We start from the raw sequence: 14,335 nt of genomic DNA, 5'->3' as shown, positions 1-14,335 counted from the left end.
TTATTATTATTATGATGATGATTATTACCGTCCTAGGAAATTCGGGGGAGTGCACGGGCGGTGGATCTGTGCAGTCGCAAATTGGACAATGTAGTGAAATTCGCCTTATGAATTATCTTTGAATAATCACCACATAACACAACCATCAACTGAACATAATGTGCAATCAATAGATCTCTCAAATATCATAATGATTTATATCCTACCCCCGTCTATATCGGTTTTCCGGATTCAGGTACACCTGTTAATAAAACATTGATGATTGGCCATGAAAAGTGTCTCCCAGGCACTTGCTGGTTCGTGCAGTCTGTAAGAAGTCACTTCGGGGATCCACAGCATCTGGCTCTAGAAACTACTCGAGCCTTGACCTCGCGACTCTCGTAAATCTCAAGCATTCGAACATTTTCTGAAAGATGTTATCCCCATCATTCAACAGGTATTAACGGCGCTGATTGACACTGATCAGCGCTGGTCGGAAACGGCTAAACATGTATAATTTCAAACACGCCCAATGATTCAAAGCACATGTAATATTATGAACAATTCAATAAATCTTGTATGAATAAGGTGTTGAAGAAAAAACATGTCATAATATTGTTTTTGGTAGCCTAACCTATAATATAGGATATATATAGGATATTATATTATTCGATATAACCTACTGACAAGTTCTCACCAAAGTCTTCCTTTGAGATTAATAATTCGATATTCCAATATGTTTTTAGGGCGACTAATACAACTAGAACACTTTTGATTTTAGCCTTGATACTTAGCTTTTACAGAAAAAATGTGAATTTCCTATTTCTGTTAATTAGTCGGTTGACAATGACCTGTAGTTTGACGTATTGAAGTGAACTTTCACACTCATGTCTTACAGAACAGCGGCTCCCCCTCCTCTACTTATGTTGTTGGGCAATGATTCTAAACATTTACACATAAAACCCCAGGCCTGGACAGTATAACTTTCGCATTATTAGCTAGTCAGAAATTTCGTGGTTTTTTTGTTATGAGAAACTAACCAATAGTTTAGTTTACAGCGTTCTAATATGAGAAGTGAAGTGCTCTATTCTGCTTCCCAGGGAGGTTGGGCTCGTCAGTCTGCGTGGGATAGAACAAACAGACAGATATCGTTAAGATAGCAACCTCTTGTTGTCTTACGTCTGTTCTCTGACAGCACAAGGTGGTGCTCCACAAGGAGTGGCTAGGTTGGTAGATTGCATAAAGTTGCCTCTCCTGCTTTAAAGAGGAATGCAGCCTGGCTTGTGGCACACACGGTCCAGTCCAACCTGTAGACTGCTGAAGAGTCAGGTGTGTGTGGGTGACTGATGTGGAGGAATCTAGGAGCACGAGTTCTCTGGAGAGATCATCGTAGTGTCAGACAGACAGTGTCCTGGATCCCGATCAAGCATCAGTGCTGGACCTCTGCTGCCGAACTTCTTTGCTAAACTCCAAAACATGGTTGTCTGGATTCTCCTCCCTATATCCCTCTCCTTGGTGTCTCTAGTTGGAACCTGGGCTGTGTAAGTTGAACATTTGTATATGTACTTGTGTATTTTACAAGAGGGTAATAATAACAGTCTTCATTATAGTGCTTGTTTTACATTAAAATGAATTGTAATAATTATTAGTAAATATTGTATGGGTATGGTTGGGTTAAAAGCTCTGGGTTAGGGCTAGGGACAAGGTTATTGCTAAGTAGCCTACAGTGTGGTACATAACAATATGTGGACATATGACCAAAATACGTTTTTATTTATTGAACATTATTATGGGTAATGTATAGTCCATGGTGTGTGTTTCCCTCTCCTATAGAGCAGGATGGAGCAATCTGTCATCATCTTCCACAGAACAGAGTCGTTTACTTTCCCCAGAACATGAAACATAACAGACCCTCCTTACTGAAATCCATTTAATGACGGAAATGACCAATCCTTCTTTTGTTGAGACCAAGGTTGATGGGCAACAATGTAACTGCATGTAGTACTACTGGATTTGTATCTAACCCTAACCCTTATATACTGGATTTGTTCTTTACATGCTATTGTGTCAAATAGTAGAACAATTAGAGTTTGTTTATAGTACATATCCACTTTTGCTGCTGCTACTATAACAACTAGTCTTATATGTACATTAACGTGTAGTATAACCAGAAAGGGACTGCTACATCAATGCTTTGAACATAAATGTAAACATGAACAATGTCTTGAACGTGTTGTGATATAACCCCTTTGACACAGTCATTCCAGAACAATCTGTCACATCAGAAACAGTCAAGAAACCAACACACTCAAACTCTAGTCATATTTGTGAATGATTGGGCCACTACTGTGCCACACCCATCAAAAAACTAAACGCAAATTGTGTTGTCATGCTAAAATGTTTTATTTAATGTTCATTTACAGTCAAGGGACACTGTACATGACTGTACGTCTTTGTTGACACTAGTTGATTGCCTGCAAAGGCAGCCCTGATATGGATGGAGTGGCTTTGTCTTCCTCTAAATGTTCCAATAACCGTACTTTGTGTACACAAGCTTAGTCAACCACATCCCAGTTCCTGGTTACTTATTGAACACATCAAAGTTAAGACATAAGACATAATACACAACATCACAAAAGACATGGAAAGATAAAAGACAAACAAACAAAACTGTTGACTACACTAAACAGATTTAAAGGTGCATTGTGCAATTCAAACAACAACAAAGTGGCTCCCCGCCACAGCCAAGGGATGGGCCTGGAGAAGTGCTGTCAACTTAGAATAATACCGATATATTCAATTTGAGTCATATAGGTGATAGAGTATGAAAGGTACAGTCAATCTTCAATTGCTTATTAATTAGTTTGTACACATATAGTGTATTTGTTCTGACCTTGCCCAGGTTGGATGAGGCTGACAACAGTCCTTCACACCAGAGATCACCAAATAATGTGTGTTTCTAATTTTGTTTCAGTTATGGCCTGGCTTCCAGCTATAATCATGTATGCTCCCTCAATAACTGGTATGTTGCATCCTATGATAATTCCTATGGTATAAATATAGACGCTAGACTGTTCCTAGTCACTGAGCTTCTGTATGTCAACTTCATGACTCATTCGTGTTACATACACTGAATCACAGAATCATTCATCATAACACAATATACATGCTATTTAACATTTAATCAAAAACGTAGTTGAATCTTGTGCTTTAGTTCTGTCTTGGAGCAAAAACCTGCTAGGAGTGGCAGGTTTGGTTAGCATTACTCAGTTATATACTGTATCAAAAAGTGTGAGCGTGATTGTATGCTAATTCTAATTTCAGGGAAGTCAGGAACTCCTGCATATCGAATGAATCAGTGGAATGTTGTTTGGTCCCCACCATAAGGTAATTATGACCGACTACCATACTAACCTGACAGCTCGAAACAAATAATCATACAATCAACCACACCAACGTCCATCCGGGAATTTATTATTATATTATTACAAGGAACTCTACATAACTCAAACTACTAATTGTTTGGCTTTATGTTTCAGCTCAAGTGGATCAAGTTCACCAGAAAACTCCTTGTTTACAGCCGTAATCAATGCTGGTTCATTTTTGTGTAAGTTACACAAACACAAACACACAAACACACACATACAATTGTTACTTGCCTTGACATGCACACACACAGCAAAGTTTTCAAATAAGCTATGGTGAGTTATCTGTGCTGTTGTAACTTTATCATAAACATATTTGTTTCAAGTCTGATATATCAGATATTCAAATATGTATATATCAGATGTGAAACAAAGCAATGATATGTTTATGAAGTAAAGGTATTATATATACACATTTGAAAGACTCTTTTGGCTCCTTCTTTCATAGTTCTGGTTTTCTGTATCTTCCACCATTCCCACATTATGGAGAGGAATGGTGTTCACTCCATGCTCAGTAAGGTTGCTGTGGTCTTCGGTGGAGTGTCAGCTGCCGGGGCATTCATGGCTGGGAACTGCAACGTGAGTACTTTCTGTACTGCTAACAATGGGCCTGTCCTAGATGTGCTACTATTATATCATATCAGGTGTAATTTAATCCTGATTTAGGGTAATATAGTGGATAAGCTAATCCTGATACTAAAAGGGAGTGTTGACCTGTGTGAAGAGCAAACAAGGGTGGGAAACTCACTCTCATACCTACATTCTGTTTGTTCTGTTCGACAGTACAGCAGAACAGTTATCAAGCGTTGTCTTGTTCACCAGCTCTGTGCCTTGGCCCTGAAGCCAGACACCAAATGACACATTGTTACTGACATTGACAGGCGCTGTAGACAAACCATCAATGAATGGTTAGGAGTGACGCCATCTAATGAAAATGCCTTTTCTCTGTCCTCTCTAGCCGGGTTACCTTAAGTTGCTGCACTATTTTGGAGCGGCAGTCAGCTTCCTGTGTATCTGTTTCTACATTCTACTTGTCACTGTGCTGACCGGCAAGTGTCTCCTGACTGGCCTGGAGAGGTACCTCTACCCACTACGCATCACTTCCACAGTGATCCAGGTTCTCGCCACCATCGTCTGTATCCTTCCATTAGCATTGCAGAGGACTAGCCCGGGTGCTAGACTACTTCCCATTGTGGTCTATTGATGTTTTGAGGTGACATGAGTATCTATCTATGATTTATATGGTTTTAACTCTCCTCTACAGCATGCAGGAAGTGATGGGATCATCATTTTGTACTGACTTTTATCTCCTACAGTAAAATGATTCTCAGGACCTGAAAAGCACAGTGTGTTCTAATTATCAAGACATTTCCCAGAACAGTATAAGTTAGGGTTGTGAGGTACTGGAGATCACACATACAGTATCTGTATCTGTGTGTTCAGTCTTGTGTTGAGGCATTTGAAATATTTACTGAATGTTTGAACTTGTGCCTTGTTAACAATGTATTTCCTTGTTCAGAAAACACAAGTAGTACACAAAGGAAATTAGGTTATGCTTTCCTTCAACAAATATTGTATGGCCTTAACCTTCGACTCCTCCAGACACCATCATGTTTGCCCAGGAGGACTACATGTACAAGCACTTGTCGGCTGTGTTCGAGTGGATCCTCAGTGTCAACCTGGAGCTTTTTGAGCTAAGCTTTGCTGTGGAGTTTTATTACTTCTCCTCCTGCATGCTGTCAAATCTGTTGGGGAAGAGAGAAGAGGAGAAGTCTCTGATCCTAGCCTGAAGTTGAGGGACATCAGGGACATACATCATCTGGATTGACTTTTTGGGGAACATAGTGGGCAGAAACAACATTGATATTCTGAGCACTGAGAGGAGCACAACAATATTCAACACTTATGGAAGTATCTTGGAGTTTGGATTTCTCAGCCATCTAAGCACTACTTTATTACAAGATGACCCATGTCATTGGGATCCAACAAGTAAACAAAACCAATATTTCTATCCAGGACTCGGTCTTCAGCTATGAGTTGACACAATGGAATATTGTATATCTTCCTGAACATAGCTCTGGATATGGTGGCACAGGAAAACTATGTTGATCATTTGTTTACCTCCACTGACTAAAGAAGAGCATCTTGTGTCACTGTTAGCACTTGTCACTGTTTCATATAAAGTGTTCTGGAATGGTCAGGGTGATGGGCACATGTTTAATGATGGTGTTCAATTGAAATTATATATTTTTTGGTCTTGGGTAAGACAATATCAAAACATTTTTCTTATTTAACTATTTATTGAACAAAAATGACATGTTTGCAATAAAACAATGCTGTATATTTTGTCAGAGGTATCTCAGATCAGTGATGATTTTGAAACCCTTATAATACTGCACTGTTACTGAGGCACAACCGGTTGTTAGTAGGAAATAACTTGTGGAGTTGGTTTTCTAAGACAGCACAGTTGAGACAACTGCATTCCAGAAAAGAGGACAACATGAAGTAATTCATAAATGTTGCAAGTGCCAAGTTGGAATGGAATGGAATGGACTTTATTTGTCATTGCTACAGTACAGGTACCAAACAACGAAATTTAGGAGGGGTAAGTTCAGAGCCATGAAGCTGCTGCTCATTCTCAAACTATGATGAACAACTTTCAACTTGGTTGAAAAGGTTCCATTATTTGCAATGGTGCCTTTCCACCATATTATTCTGTACTTTTATGGTGCATTGTGCTTTTGTGCATTGCTAGCTGATTTCAGGGAGATTCTAGTAGACTTGTTTACAGCAAAAACATAATATTATAATGCAATTATAATTCTGCAATGCTAAGTAAGATCTTAACAAGATGGCACAGAAATTTAGTTTTATCACTGGACTGAAAGATAAATTGAATTGCATGGAAACTAATTCTCACCAACATAAGCATTTACCTCAATATTGGTTTGAAGGTACCTCCATTTTGAAATATATTTTTAAATTATGCAAAGCATAATGTCTTCGATCAAATCTAGTCTGAAATCTGTCTCGCTCATGTTTGTTGTTTATTCAGAACGTGGCCCCCTCCTTAGATGTTTTGTCAGTGAATCTGTGGAATTAAATATACCACATGGTTTTCAACATGTCTAGGGTGTACAGTATGTTAGTGTCCAAATGAATGACTTCAAGTCAACAGGTCTGTTGAAATTAATACATATCAATGGTTATTTATCATGTGCACAGGATGTACAGTGCAATGAAATGCTTGAGACAACCTGTCAACAGTTTATTGTAAATGAAAGGATAAGAATAAAATAGAACAATGACGTGTCATATGTCTTAGCTAAAGGGAGTTTGACAATGAGTCAACAATTCCCTTACATCCAACTATGCGTCGGAGTCTTTCCATCACTTATGATGGAATGTACTTCACAGCAATTCCTAGTTAAAGCAGATGAATACCTCAAGACCAGATGGATTAGTTGTTGAGGTTAGGTATGACTCATGCCCTACATAGTTGAGTACCGTGGGTGTTGACCTATTCCCATGGCATTGTAAATGGAGTCTGACGCTGGCTACTGAATGCTATTTGAACAGGTATACAAATGAACAGGTGGAATTTCAAATGGAGTGTCTGACTTAGTAAGAGTTTAGGTAGAGCAGGAGTTACTATACTACTATACTTGCTTTTCAATACAACATCCTGCCAACATTTAAACAGGCCCTCAAAACCCACCTCTTCAAGCTTGCCTTCCAGCCAATTAACCCACCCCCCTCCCCTTCCCATGTTTCCCAGCACTACCTTCATTAGACTCTTTTATTTATTTAGTTTCTTTATTATTACTATTCGAAGCGTCTTTGAGTGTCTAGAAAAGCGCTTATGTCTAACGTATTATTATTATTAGTAGTAGTACTGGTAGAGTGTAAATGTGCTTAATGTTTAAAGTCTAAATAGTATAAACATATGCATAGACATTCTTTAAGTTGGATTGAAGCTTAAAAGTGTATAGGAACCCAAGTGTTTGTATTCATGAGCTGTGATGTTCCATAGCAGTTGCAGTAACAATGGGGCTCACAGAATGTTGGTCTACTCTACATCAACATTCCACCATGTTAAAAGACAGGAGTTTCTGAGTTACAAAAAGTTAGACCTGCATGTTTTAAAGTTTAATTGGTGTGAATAGCTTCAAAGCTGTAGGAGGAGCATGTCAAACAAATCAGAAGGATTTGGATAATAATAAGCAAGCCCACTAAGTATAAGCGTAAGTAAAATAAGCAATTTAAATATCAAGAGTTGGACTTGGTGTTGTAAGCAGGGTAATTGTAGTACTGTACTGGAAGTGTCCGAGTTACAGACAACACATTTGCTACACTTCCCAAGTTGTGTGCGTAGAGGAAGGTCCCCCACCACTTCCCCAGTCTCATCTGTTCTGTCATCTTCCCATCCCTCCATCTTGTTCTTATCTTTAATTTATGCTTATCAAATGGCTGTATTTGGTTTATATCTACTTTTAGTTTTTTACTTAAATGTACTGAGGCTCTGTAAAATGCACTTCATAGAAAGCTTGGCTGATTATACAGGTCACAAGTTATTATAAAGAGACAACACAAAAAGGACCGCATGGTTCTTGTGTTAATGCAAAGCACTTAACCTTTACTTGAAAGAAGGTAATATACATCCTGGAATTACAGATAATAAAGATACATTATAAGCAAAATCCTTTCACAATGAATATCATCTCCTCCTTCCCATTAAACCAGGGAGTAGTGCGAATGGTCTACTGTTTTATTAGGAGGAAACGGTGAGAAGCACACCTAAAACTGTCCAGGCATCTGTACTGAATACACTGTAAAATAATAATAAAAAAACCCTAAGAGTTCAAAATAGTACTACAAGCAACAATCCACAATTCCAGCATGGCTGAAACAATAAGTGGTCTTTCTTCCAAATCTCATACTTTGGGAGTGTGACCACTGCTAATCTTTTACAAACCCTTTAAGATACTGTAGCGTCTTTCTACCGGCACATCTGCAATCCCTTCTCATGACAAACACCTCCAACTGAAGCAAGTTAAAACGGTTGGCTGCCTTTAAAAATTTGCTGAGTGAATGAAAAGTTGCCTAGTTTATGGGGTGGTGAGGAACGCTATTCATTACAAGTGAATGAATGGACTTTATTGTCATTGCTACAGTACAGGTACCAAACAACGAAATTTAGGAGGACTGCATGAGAAAAAGAAACAGTCTTACAGCTAAAGATGTCTTTATTTCATTCCAAGCCTTTGAGGAACCTCCTGCATAGCTGCTACACTAGGGAAGGAGGTCACTGGTATTAGTCACAGAAACTCTCCAATTCTAAAATGAACTCTTACGTGCTCTAACTCAAATTCATGAGGGCTTCATGATGCCCTCCTCCTAATCAGGAGGATTATCAACCCAGAGGGACATGATAGAACTCCCCGACGGGACATGATAGAACTCCCCGACTTGATCAAACTTTGTACACAATATTGACCATGTCTGTCTTTTCTGTCAAAGGAAGAACACTACAGTAGTTGACAACTCAAAATAATTAAAAATGGTGGTGATGCGGGTTGGTAATTATTTAATCCTACGGCGATTTGAAACGGGGATATTCAAACTGAGTACATGTTCTTGGTGGTGGAGCCACTCTTGCTGGAAGTGTCGTCATGTGACTGGTAGCCAATCAGGAGTTTGATGGGAAGGTTCAGGCGCTCTTTAGACTGTTGTCTGGAGAAAGAGGGAGAGAAAGAGAATCAGGAAAGTTACAGTACAGTCTCACATGCATGATCACCACCTAGTGGTAAACTAGAATCAGTGAAGTACTCAATGGATAAAACGGGTGTGATCGGCACTACATAGAAAATGCCACGACATGTTTTATTGAGAAGCACGTGTGTGACGGCAGCTGGAGTAACCCCAACCCTCTTTTTTTCTCATCATATGCAACTTGAAGTTTTGATGTACCTACTCAATATTTTTTCTAAGAGTTTTACGATAATTAAATATGTAATTAAAACGATAATTCAATGTGTAAAATAAGCTTCTTTTGGCCTGATTTCTCCCGGCTTGGGGGAGGGGGTGGATGGTTTCATTGGTCGATCGATGTGCCTACGTCTGAAGTAGGGGGAGGATTCACAAGCAGCATGCTCTTTGTTTACTTCCATAGTACAGCTGGTTTAGGCTGCTACAGTTCTAAACAATCTGTGGACACCGATTACGTAAAAAGAAATGAAGATGTTTAGGGAACTATACTGACATCTGAGTGACTCAGAAATGACTATCGACGGAACAGTGATCTCGTAAGGCAAGGTCTTCTACAGTGTGGGAAATAAGTATTTGATCCCCTGCTGATTTTGTATGTTTGCCCACTTAAAAAGAAATGAACGGTCTATAATTTTAATGGTAGGTTTAGTTTAACAGTGAGAGACTGACTATCAACAAAATAAAAATAAAAATCCAGAAAAACACATTATATAAAAGTTAGAATTGATTTGCATTTGATCGAGGGAAATAACCAAGACCAATTTAATGTGTTCTGCACAAGGTTTGAAGCTCCACGCAGGTCCCCCCACTCCACCTACTCTGCCTCTCCTACCACTGCCACCTCACCTGCTGCACTCTCCATCACTGAGCATGAGGTTCAGACCCTCTTCAAAAACCAGAACACCAGGAAAGCTTGGCCCGGACAGGGTGTCACCTGCTGCCCTCAAGCATTGCGCCAGTGAGCTTGCTCCAGTGTTTACAGACATTTTCAACCAGTCTGTAAACTCATGGAGTCCCTGCATTCTTCAAATCAGCTGTCATCATCCCGGTGCCAAAAAAGCCGAAAGATCATCTGCTTGAATGACTATGACTAGACCCTCACCTCTGTAGTCATGAAAACATTTGAATGCTTGGGTCTGTTCTACCTCAAAGCCTCCACAGACCATCTCACGACCCCCTGCAATTTGCATACAGACCCAATCGCTCAGCAGACGACGCAGTCAACTTGCCGGTCCACTATATTCTGCAACACCTGGACAATTGGAACACCTATGCCAGAGTCCTGTTTGTGGATTATAGTTCAGCCTTCAATACAATCATTCCTGACCTCCTCCACAATAAACTGGCCCAGCGGAATATCCACCCCTCCATCTGTCAGTGCAATACTGACTTCCTCACCAACAGGAGGCAGTATGTCACAATGGGCCCTCATCTCAGCCCTGCCCAGTTAAGACCGGTGCTCCTCAGGGCTGTGTGCTCTCCCCCTTGCTCTACTCCCTGTACACCAACGATTGTACCTCTGGTGACATCTGTCAAGACCATCAAATATGCAGATGACATCACCAAGGTTGGCCTCATCACTAATAATGACGAGACTGCCTACCGGAGGGAGGTCGGCTGCCTGGTGTCCTCGTCTGCAGCCAATAACCTGGAACTCAACAACACCAAGACAGTGGAGGTGATTATGGACTTCCGGAAAGAGTCTCCAACTCACTCTCCACTGGTCATCAATAACTCCCCTGTCACGATAGTCGATGAAGTTTCTGGGCACTACCATCTCCAACAAACTAAAATGGGATAACAACATCACCCATTTAGAGAAAAACAGGCCAGCAGCGTTTGATCTTCCTTCGTCAGCTGAAGAGACTTCACATCAGTCGTCACATCCTGGTCCAGTTCTACAGGGCTCTTCCTGATCTTCCATCACTGTCTGGTACGTCTCTGCGTCTGCCCGATCCAAGGCCAAGCTATTACCGGTAATAGTCGTACGGACAGCTGAGCGGATCATTGGCTGCCCCCTGCCTTCCATCACCTCCATAGCACCAGATCATTGAAGAGAGTATGCAAGATTGTGGCTGACCCCTCACATCCAGCTCACAGCTTGTTTGAATTAGTCCCTTCTGGACAGCGGTACAGGGCCATCAGGTCAAAAACATCACGCCAGTTGAACAGTTTCTTCCCCAAAGCTAGTCCTCCTCAATAACTCCTGATCATTGCACTTTACATGTTTTTGCACTAAGTTGTACAGTATATTTAATCACTCGTATTGGTACTATATATATTGTGTGTCTTGAATATTGTTGTGTTGTCGTCTTGTTGTATGTATTGTAGCTTGTTCAGCATGGAGTATACCAAGAGAATACCAAGTAATGTTCCCAGTGCACTGCACATGGCGAGTAAAGTTGAATTGAATAACTATTTGATCCCCTAGCAAAACATGACTTGGTGGAGAAACCCTTGTTGGCAAGCACAGAGGTCAGACTTTTCTTGTAGTTGGTCACCAGGTTTGCGCACATCTCAGGTGGGATTTTGGTCCACTCTTCTTTGCAGATCCTCTCCAAATCCTTATGGTTTCAAGGCTTGGCAACTCGAAGCTTCAGCTCCTCCACAGATTTTCGATAGGATTAAAGTCCGGAGACGACCTTAATGTGCTTCTTCTTCAGGCACTCCTTTGTTGCATTGGCCGTATGATTTGGGTTATTATCGTGCTGAAAGACCCATCCACGACCCATTTGCAGTGTCCTTTTTGGATGGAGACCCTGTCATGGCCAGATCGGTCCTCCATCAACACCTTGATAGACCTGGCTGTGTGGCATGGAGCATTTCCTACTGGAAAAAACAATCCTCAGAGTAGGGGAACATTGTCAGAGCAGAAGGAAGACATTTTTCTTCCAGGACAGCTTTGTACATGGCTTGATTCATGCGTCCTTCACAAAGACAAATCTGCCCGATTCCAGCCTTGCTGAAGCATCCCCAGATTATCACTGATCCTCCACAATATTTCACAGTGGGTGCAAGACATTGTGGTTGTAGGCCTCTCCAGATCTCTAACCATTAGACTACCAGCTGTTGCGCTGAAAATTGGACTCATCAGAAAAGATGACCTTACTCCAGTCCTGTATGGTCCAATCCTTATGGTCTTTTGCAAACCTCAGCCTGGCTCTTCTTTGCTTCCCAATGATGAAGTGCTTTTTTCTAGCTTTGCATGACTTGCCCTTGCCCCTTTCTCTGAAAAATTAAAATAAAAAGAAACCGTGCTTTAAAATGTACAGAAAGGTGTCATGTTTAACTTTGTAGCATTTAGTGTTCAGTTTTGCTTTCAAAGTTAAACATGACACCTTTCTGTACATTTTAAAGCACGGTTACTTTTTACTTTTTATTTTTTAAATGATAAAAAAAGGAAAAGGGCCCTGTGCAAAAGTTTGGGTACCCTTTTGGATTATTCTTTGTTTCCTTTTGAGAAGATGATTACTAAGGCCCAGACCAAAGTGATTTACTCGCTAGGGCTTCAATGAGTCACATACATATAATTCCAGGGTTGAACTATATATTCTGAAGTAACTGAATATGTGGCTGTTGTTAAAAACCATGGGTTCATCTAAACAGTTGTCCAAGGATGTCAGAATCAAAATAGTTCACTTCCACCATCAAGGAGAAGGCTACAAAAAACTCTCGCAACGTTTCAAACTACCCATTTCCACTGTCAGAAGCATCATTCGAAAATGGAAAATAAATGTAACAATTGAAGTCACGGCAAGATCTGGAAGACCAAGAAAGATTTCAGATAGAATGGCCCAAGATCTGGTGAGAAATGCTCAGAGGACCTCCAGGAAAGACGGATGAAGGTTTTGGAATGGCCATCACAGTCCCCAGACTTGAATATTATTGAAAACCTGTGGAGAGATCTCAAACATGCCGTGCATACAAGAAGGCCGAAGAATATTTCTGAGCTAGATGTGTTCCGCCAGGAAGAATAGGGAAAAATTCCTAAAACAAGAATTTGAAAAACTCTTAGCTGGCTACAGGAAGAGTTTGCAAGCTGTTATAGTTGCCTGAGGAGGAGTTAGAAAGTACTAGCTGACAGGGTTCCCAAACTTTTGCATGAGGCCTTTTTCCTTGTTTTATTATTTTGAAACTGTAAAAAAGTAAAAAAATAAAAATGAATCTTGCTTTAAAATATGATGAAATGTGTCATGTTAATTTTGTACCATTTAGAGGTTAGGTTTGCTTCTTTTCACTTAGATATTAATTGTAAAAGGCAGTTTAACTAGGGCTGCCCACATTTTTGCACCCCACTGTATATGTATATGAGATGCTGATTAAAGAAATATTTGGAGTGGTCTTTGTTTTGAACATTTTATTAGGGGTTGAGAAAAGACAGGACAGCACATACCCTATCGTCATGATAGCATCCTTGTTTTGGCAGTTGGCGGTCCAGATGGCTATTTTATCACCCTTCGGTCTGACGTTCACCACAGCTCCACACACATCTTCACTGGCCTCGTCAAATGACTCCCCGATTAAACACAACAGCTAAAACACACACACGTAAAACATGTCAGGTGATAAACACAAACAAACTCAAACAAATCACATGTCAGAGGAATCTGACAAAAATATCCACTTAGTGCCATTTCTAAGTATTTCTTTCCAGTAAAAATAGAATGGTGTTGTGCTGTGACGATTCAAATGAAACAACAGTTTAACGATCACTACAGGATCACTACATTTGTGGATTGGATTCACTGTTCTCGTTTGCCGTAGGCTACCGGTAAGTGATAATGACTTGTAAACATACTTTCGTTTTAGGACGTGTTCAAAAGCAAGTACAGTGTGTTCATCTAATTATGTGTAGTTATGAGTTTTTAGCGTGTCGATATTCTCTCAGCATGTTGTGATGTTAGACGTTCGTAGCTATGTACCACTGTTAGCCGCTAGCTGTTAGCAGCGTTTGTTGTTGTGGTTTGATCAGCCACTTTTCTCCTGTCGCATTCCCATTCTTGAGGTGCACCAACATTCAAATACTCGTGTCGTCTTTAATTCTTTCCCGATTTCAATGTATGACGCATCATTTGAAAGCACACAATCTGTAGTTTCAGAATATGAAATATAATTACTTGGGCAAATGGTTTATGATTATTTAGCACCAGCTGGCATCAGAC

General features: G+C 40.2%; 2 protein-coding genes across 2 annotated transcripts in view; one reads left to right on the top strand and one right to left on the bottom strand.

The window, feature by feature from the left end:
• Positions 1 to 1,455: 1,455 nt before the first annotated feature.
• LOC308171641 (transmembrane protein 150A) lies at positions 1,456 to 5,194 on the top strand (the record flags this gene model as incomplete). Its single annotated transcript, XM_080546518.1, has 7 exons — positions 1,456 to 1,520; positions 2,954 to 3,001; positions 3,304 to 3,366; positions 3,519 to 3,586; positions 3,853 to 3,983; positions 4,363 to 4,540; positions 5,007 to 5,194. The coding sequence occupies 7 exons, from the start codon at positions 1,456 to 1,458 to the stop codon at positions 5,192 to 5,194; spliced, it is 741 nt and encodes a 246-aa protein (XP_080402644.1).
• Positions 5,195 to 8,017: 2,823 nt separating this feature from the next.
• Positions 8,018 to 14,335, bottom strand: part of eif4e1c (eukaryotic translation initiation factor 4E family member 1c) — a 29,347-nt gene continuing 23,029 nt past the window's right edge. Inside the window, exons 6-7 of the mRNA XM_080550230.1 lie at positions 13,567 to 13,706; positions 8,018 to 9,137 (exon numbers count right to left, since the gene is read on the bottom strand). Coding sequence (XP_080406356.1) covers positions 9,023 to 9,137; positions 13,567 to 13,706 — 255 coding nt within the window. The 3' untranslated portion in view covers positions 8,018 to 9,022. The remainder of the gene's footprint in view (positions 9,138 to 13,566; positions 13,707 to 14,335) is intronic.

The sequence above is a fragment of the Nansenia antarctica genome, assembly GCF_963989245.1.
Source record: "Nansenia antarctica genome assembly, chromosome: 1".
Lineage (NCBI taxonomy): Eukaryota > Metazoa > Chordata > Actinopteri > Argentiniformes > Microstomatidae > Nansenia > Nansenia antarctica.
This window is presented reverse-complemented; position numbering and strand designations above follow the sequence as displayed.